At 56.4% G+C, this 7,603-nt stretch overlaps 1 protein-coding gene across 1 annotated transcript; it reads right to left on the reverse strand.

The window, feature by feature from the left end:
- Positions 1-2,169: 2,169 nt before the first annotated feature.
- EGR1 (early growth response 1) lies at positions 2,170-6,720 on the reverse strand. Its single transcript, XM_001502553.6, has 2 exons — positions 5,430-6,720; positions 2,170-4,719 (listed from the first exon to the last, which is right to left on the reverse strand). Exons 1-2 carry the CDS (start codon positions 6,064-6,066, stop codon positions 3,392-3,394), a joined length of 1,965 nt encoding a protein of 654 aa, XP_001502603.5. The 5' UTR covers positions 6,067-6,720; the 3' UTR covers positions 2,170-3,391.
- Positions 6,721-7,603: the final 883 nt, after the last annotated feature.

Below are 7,603 nucleotides of genomic sequence, written 5' to 3' on the forward strand. Positions count from 1 at the left end.
CCTAGGCAGTGTCCCCAGGTAGCAATCAATTGTTCAACACTATCTGGGTCCCTTCCCAAACCTCAGCCTTTATGATGATGAGAGCTTTTATCAGCACTGCCCTGTGCCCTTGGTTTCAGATTTCCCTCCCAGGAGCAGGAGTTAAAATGAACACTTTCCTTTTTCTTTATACTATAGGACTGTAAAATGGGGCAATTTTTGGGTCTTGCCCTATTTCAACCATGCAAAGAAACTTGAGTTTTCACTCTCAGAACCTAAAGAAACCCTGATGATAGGAGAAAAAAAAAATATCTAGCAGGCGTGTCATAATTTCTCAACAAGCCATCTGCATCAGAATCTCCTGGTGTGTTTGTTATCAAGGTCAGTTCCAGGACCCCAGCCCAGACTTCAAGAATCAGACGCTCTGAGAATGGGGCCGGGAATCTGATTCTGAGGCACTGTAGTCACATAGGAGACCCTCTACTTTAAAGGAACAGAGTCTCTTTGCTCTTTCTTTCACATTTTATTCTTGCCATGGTTAGTTTCTTGGGAGTCTGTGGTGAGAAATTCTTAAGAATGTGTAACAGGCATAGACTTGCGTTCCTGAGCCTAGAGTGAGATGAGGAGGGGTAGGTGGGGCTGGGAAGAGGTGTGCCAATGCAAATATTGTCCCATCAGGATCTGGCACTTTTGCTAGGAGGCTCACAGGGATGTGCCCTTTGCTGGAGAAGGTGGCTTGGTTCCCCCTGCTCCAGGCTGGGGAGTCTGGTATCATGGGAAAGGGCAGAGGTCAAGAGCATTGGTGCTTGAGGGCTAGAATGGAAGAGAAAGAATTGGGCCTATGCCAGGGGATTGCTGTAATTCCTGGCTCCAGAGAGGTGGGTAGGTAACTGAGGAGACCCTTAGAGGGAGGAGGAGTAACCAGGGAGACCCTCAAAAGAAGGAGGAGTAGAGGCAAATGAGACTTCGACTTCACTCAGGGCCTGATAACCATACTGGGTAGGGGGCATACTTCATTGTCCTTGATTTTGGGGGTCAGAAGTTAGGAGGGGAGCCCAGGCTTAGGAATTCCAGGACACCAAATCTATTGTACCCATCTGACCAATTCACAGAAGACTCATATAAGGATTGGAGTTAGTGCTTCCATTCAGTAATCCATCCATCAACTCTCCTGGGCAAAGACCAACCAGTGCCCTCCCTGCCTCACACAAAGCAAGTCAATTGAGTTGAGTCCTACTTACTCTTCCCGACTCAATGTTTCTACCTTTCCTAAGCCCCGGGTGGGTTGTGTGCCCTTCTCTGTGCTCTTACAGAGCCCCATGCTTGCCCATATTACAAACCATAACACCATTTTATAATTTTTGGCTTACATCTCTGTCTTTCCAAATGACAATCTGCATTATTGTTGTGGCCAGCTCAAGATCTCTCACAGAGTAGACAGATGCTCATAAGCCCACAAGGATTGCTCTAGCCATGTGGACCCTCTGGGAGCTGGGGCCAGAGGAACCTGGCACCTCAGACCTTCTACACAATGGGAACAGACTTGGTCTGGATGGGAACCTTAAGACTCCAGGCCAGTCTCCTGCCCACTCTGCCCCGTGTCCCAGGAAGCTGCCAAGGATTGCTGCTCCAGCTGGCAAGTAATGAGATTTCTTCCTGGAAGGATTCTTGGCTTGACTAGTGGCCCTGACCTCTTCTAGGCTTCTTCGACATCCTTAGGTTTCTGGGGACATGGAGGATGGGAAGGAGAGGCTGAGTCAGCCCCAGCTTTGTTGCTGTTTCCCAAAGTCCTTGTGCCCACCCCTTATCTCCCCCAAGTGCATATGGCAAGGATTCCCAAGAACCTAGATTTTCCCAACCCTGCATAGAGATGGGGGGCAGGGCTGGCTGAACCTTTGGCGCCAGGAGAATAGCATTGCCTCTGGCCACACATGTTCCACCCCTATCACTGGCCGTTAGCTTTAACTAACCAAGACAAGACTGCAGCCCACCAGACTGAGGAGGAATAGGCCCAGGATCAAGAAGAGGAGATTCACACCCAGTCCTCATAAAGAATTCACTCCAGTGACACACAGTGGACATGACTCTGGTTGGAATACCTTTGTCTCTGTAAAAGCCCTTCAAACCCCTTGAGAGGGACAGCTACTGCAGACCACCCCACCCTCAGCCCAGGAAACACACCCAACCACACCTATTTTATTTTCCTTTTAATTTTTCTCAAGGATATACACCACATATCCCATGGGCAATAAAGCGCATTCAATGTGTTTATAAGCCAAACAGTCACTTTGTTTAAGCAAACACAAGTACAAAGTAAAATAAAACCACAAAATAATGAACTGCATGTTCATAACATATAAAAATTGCCGCCTACTCAGTAGGTAACTACAACATTCCAACTCCTGAATATATTTATAAATTTACATTTTCAGTTAAAAAAATAGACTTTTGAGAGTTCAGATTTTGTTTTAGATTTTGTTTTCTTACATTCTGGAGAACCGAGGCTCGGCTCAGCCCTCTTACTCATTTTGCTCCCAAAGCCTCCCCCAATTCATCACTCCCTGCCCCCCTTAAGGCTAGAGGTGAGCATGTCCCTCACAACTGCACATGTCAAGCCATTAGCGAGGCGCATCACACGAAAGGCACCAAGACGTGAAACTTTTTAAACCAAAAGGACGGAAAAAAAAAAACCACTTTCAAAAAAAAGAAGAAAATCCAAACCATATTTTGCCACATGTGAGAGTACGGTCGGGCAATATTTACAAAAAGATTAACGGAACATCACTCTGACACATGCTCTGATTAATACCGAGGACTGCTGTTTCAAAAAAAGCTTCAAACTTAATTGTCACAGCATCATCACAAAATTAAAGGATCACCATTGGTTTGCTTGGCTTTGCTTTTTTTTTCCCCCCCCAAAGTGAGGACTTAACTCCAAATAATACAATAGAATATGCAAATTATCTTCACATCAAGAGTACCCCAAGAAAAACAAAATCCATGGCACAGACACTGTACAAGGGTACAGGGCTGGGCTCTGAGGGGCCCAAACCCCATTTTGCCAACTTGATTTTCTAGCATTGAAGGGAGCAAGGGGTCAGGCATACGATGGAGATGATACTGAAATGATATATCCAAAATCCATGCAAATCAAGTTCTTTGGATAGAGGTGAAGAACTTGGACATGGCTGTTTCAGGCAGCTGAAGTCAAAGGGAGTAGGGGAGGAAGGGAAAGTGGGCAGAAAGAATTGTTGGCCAACAAACCTTCCACGCCGACCCTGGGGTTGAGTAAAGAGGGAGGATTTGGCTCTGAGGACCTCCATCTGACCTAAGAAGAACCCCCTCCTATGGCCGTCTCCTCTTCCTGTCCTTTAAGTCTCTTGTGTTTCTTTTTCTCCCTTTGCCCTTTCCTTTAGCAAATTTCAATTGTCCTCGGAGAAAAGGTTGTTGTCATGTCCGAAAGCCCTGTGGAGGCGCTGAAGGAGTTGGTGACAGCTGAAGAAGGGAAGCTACTGATTTGGGCTGGGAAAGCAGGGGGAACGGAGGAGTATGTGGTGGCCACCGAGGGTGAGGGGAAGCCACTGTGCACAGGGGACGGGTAGGTCGAGGAGCCGGGAGAGGAGAAGGAGGTGGGCACAGGCGATGGGTATGAGGTGGTGGCTGGGGATGGATAAGAGGTAGTAACCGGGGACGTGTAGGAGGTAGCCACCGGGGACGGGTAGGAAGAGAGGGAGGAGGTGGCAGAAGAGGCCACAACACCTTTGTCTGCTTTTTTGTCCTTCTGCCGCAGGTGGATCTTGGTATGCCTCTTGCGTTCATCGCTCCTGGCAAACTTTCTCCCACAGATGTCGCAGGCGAAGGGCTTCTCGCCTGTGTGGGTGCGGATGTGGGTGGTGAGGTGGTCACTGCGGCTGAAGTTGCGCATGCAGATGCGACACTGGAAGGGCTTCTGGCCAGTGTGGATGCGAATGTGGCGGGTAAGCTCATCTGAGCGGGAGAAGCGGCGGTCACAGGACTCCACTGGGCAGGCATAGGGGCGTTCGTGGGGGGGCGTCTTGCTGGGCCGGTTGGGGTACTTGCGCATGCGGCTGGGTTTGATGAGCTGAGACTGGTAGGTGGTGTTGAGGGCCTTCAGGTCCTGGGAGCCCGACTGTGTGGCAAAGGCCTTGATGGTAGAGAGTGGAGTGAGTGAAGGCTGCTGGGTACGGCTCTCCAGGCCCTGGAAGGGCTTTTGGTCTGGCGTGCCCAGGCCCAAGTCCCCCTGCTGCTGTGGAAACAGGTAGTCAGGGATCATGGGGACCTGGAAGCCACCCTTGGCAGCAGGGTAAGCAGGAGGTGGGTACTGGAGCGCGGTGCCTGCCGAGCCGGGAAAGGCCTGGTTTTGTGGCTCAGGGAAGATGTCAGTGTTAGGCGTGGGGAAGGTGGGTGCCGCGGAGTAAATGGGGCTGCTGTCGTTGGACTGCACCGCACAGCTCAGAGGTGGGCTCTGGGAGGCAGAAGAGGAAGAGGAGGCCGCCGGAGATGGTGCTGAAGATGAAGTGGCCGGTGGGTTGGTCATGCTCACGAGGCCACTGACCAGGCTGAAGAGGGGCTCAGGCCACAAGGTGTTGCCACTGTTGGGCGCAGGCTCCAGAGAAAAACGGCCAGTGTAGGTGATGGGGGGCAGCCGCGTGGTTTGGCTCGGGTAACTTGTCTCCACGAGAACCTTCTCGTTATTCAGAGAGATGTCAGGAAAAGACTCTGGGAGGAGAGAGAGAGGGACGAAGCCTGGTTACTGGAGAGCAATCACTGGAGGACGAGGAGGACCCAAGCCGCCAGGCAAGAGGTCGGGCCGGCTACCATTGACTCCCGGGCTGGTTAATAATTGATAGCAGCAGATTGCAATGTTCCTGGACCCGCTCCAGCGGCAGAGCCCATTTCAACAACAGCTGACGCAAATACGGAGAATCCCCCTCCACTGCAGCTCCCAGAGCTGCACCGCGGCGGCTGCGCGGGCAAGGAATTCCCGCCAGCACTCCCTCGGCTGCGGCTAGTACGCGCCCACTACCCCGGGCAGCCGGGACATCTTTGGCCACAGATCAGAGCCTTTCCTTGGGGACAGACGGCAGGCACGGCCTTTGGGGGGAGGGGGGCCACAGCCCTGCTCATCAAAACAAACCCTCCCCCCGCCTCCACCCACCCACGCAGCCCCAGAGCTCTCCATCCAAAACAAAAGCTCTCTCCTCTGCGTACCGCTAGAAACGAGGTGGGTGGGGGTGGGGGTGGATGTCCCCAGGCATCCCTTTAACATATGACCCTGAGGATGCGAGGAACAGAAGGGAAACCCTACTTGCATCCCTGAGGTCCAGGAGCACTACTGCGGTGAATGGAGCGCTGCAAAGGCTGTGGGGAAGGACTGGACGCCAGGATGGTGGCGAAGGGGCTAATCCTGGGCATAGGCCACCGCTTACCTGAGGTCAGGTGCTCGTAGGGCTGCTCGCCTGCCTCCCCCTGAGGGTTGAAGGCGCTGCTGCTGCTGCTGTTGCTGCTGCCCCCTCCAGCTCCACCGCCCCCGCTGCTGCTGCTGCTGTTACCGCCGCTGCCCTCAGGGGCTCCGGCGGCACCGAGGAACTGGGGAGCCCCGTTGCTCAGCAGCATCATCTCCTCCAGCTTAGGGTAGTTGTCCATGGTGGGCGAGTGAGGAAAGGAGCCAAACGGATCGGAGATCTGCAGCGGGGACATCAGCTGCATCTCGGCCTTGGCTGCGGCCATCCCGGGCGGGCTGGCGAGCTGCTGTTGGGCCGGGTGGGCGCAGCCCGGGGCTGGAGCTGGGGGGACACACTCTCGGGGGCCTGGCCGGGTCACATGCGGGGCGCGGGGCACACTGTGGAGAGTGCAGGTGGGGTCCCCAGGCTCGCCCTCGCCGCCGGCCGGTGTGAACGCGGTGCTGCTACGGAGGCTGGGGCAGGGGCCGGTCCTGCAGCGGCGAAAGCTGGCGGCGGCGGCGGCAGCTGGCGGCGGCGGCGGCAGCGGCTCCCCAAGTTCTGCGCGCTGGGATCTCTCGCGACTCCCCGGATCCGCCTCTATTTGAAGGGTCTGGAACGGCATGGGCCCGCCTCCGTCGTGACGTACATGGCCATATATGGGAAGCAGGAAGCCCTAATATGGCAAGACCGGCCAGGAGGACCCGGAGTGACGTGAAGCCCCCTAGCCGTGAGCGGTGGGCACCACCATCCCGCATCCCGGGCCCTGCGCGGACTCCTGCACCCTGGGCGCCCAGGCATCGGGAAAGCCTATGGCTCAAGCCGCACCTGGGGACTCCCGGACCCAAGCTGCTCCGGAGTTCCCGACTTTGCCCCCGTCCCTTCCCTCCGCCTTCTTCCCTCCTCCCGGAGCCGGAAGCGGCCGGGCCATATCGGGCTGCTCCAAATAAGGCGCTGACCAAATAAGGGTTGTTCCGGCGGGGGATCCTTCCTGCTCCTTATATGGCGTTTCCGGGTCGCTGCTTGCTGCTCCCTGACTCCCCCCTCCTCCCTGGTTCCAAGCCGGGAGCCCGATCGCGCGCAAGAGCGGGGGACGCCCAGGCAGGGAGGGCTTGGGGCGCGTAGCGCTAGCGCACCGCGACTTGAGGCTCCCCGACGGGGCCTGGGCTGGGGAAGCCCAGGCCCGAGGCGGGGGCGAGGGCGAGTCGGGCTAGGGTTCTGCCGCCGTCATCCGGGGCCCGCCCGCCCACCTCTGGGACCGTGGGAGCGGGGCGGGAGCGAAGGGGAGGAGCGGCTGGACTGGCCCGGGCAGAGGCCGCCCAAGAGGGGCGGGTCCTTGACCCCGGGCCTCGACCAATGACACGGTGCCTTTCCAGGTGTCACCGGGGAAACTGAGGCTAGGAAATAGTAGCCAGATGGTTCCTGGGACCCTGGGCATTGCGGTGGGCCGCCTGCTTCTCCGCCATCTGCCAATGGGATGAGGCTGTTGGAGCCTGGGGATCCCTTTACGCCACCCAGAACCGCAAGACTGTTCCCTGGGCCCCTCCTGGGAAGAGCCCACCTTTGGGTGGCGGACGATTGCCCTAAGGGAGACCCGAGTCCTGCTCCCACCAGGAGCTGCTGGTTCTTGTAGTGGTGGGAGACTTTCCCACCTTTATCCGAAACAGGTGGAGGTGGTGTGGGCAGTGCGGAAATCTGAAAAAGGGGCTTCCCTAAAGATTGTCTGGGGACCACAGGTTAGCGCGAGGAGAGGACCTGCTTAGCGGCTTGGTGCTGCCCCCTGCAGGTCCCCTCTCCAGCTCAGTTCCCCTAACCCTCGGCGGAGTGGGCTCTTGCGCCGCCTTCTTGCTCCCCCTCCCGGCTCCTTTGCTGGGCGCCGAGCCAGTCCGGGGGAGCCTTAGACGCAGTGAGCGCGAACTGAGCAGGCGCCGCAGCCTGGGCTCTCCCTGCAGTCCCTCGGGAGCCGCCACCGCTGAGGCGCCCAGACTCTGGGCAGGATAACACTCCCTCCCCGAGCCAGGCCAAGGGTCGGGGGGGCTGAGGGGGTGGGGATAGGGTAGGCGGGAACGATTCCTGCAGGTCTTCCGGGAGCGGGACTCGAACAGGGAAGCCCTCCCCCTCCCGTCTCCCCCGCAGTCAAGTGCGCACCCCAAAGAGAACAG

Source organism: Equus caballus, chromosome 14 (genome assembly GCF_041296265.1).
Source record: "Equus caballus isolate H_3958 breed thoroughbred chromosome 14, TB-T2T, whole genome shotgun sequence".
Classification (NCBI taxonomy): Eukaryota; Metazoa; Chordata; class Mammalia; order Perissodactyla; family Equidae; genus Equus; species Equus caballus.

Bases quoted from the DNA above. Each gene is read 5' to 3' on its own strand.
- EGR1 (XM_001502553.6), bottom strand. From the start codon at position 6,066: ATGCCGTTCCAGACCCTTCAAATAGAGGCGGATCCGGGGAGTCGCGAG. The intron at 4,720-5,429 runs GTAAGCGGTGGC...CTCTCCTCCCAG, and splicing joins CTACGAGCACCTGACCTCAG to AGTCTTTTCCTGACATCTCT.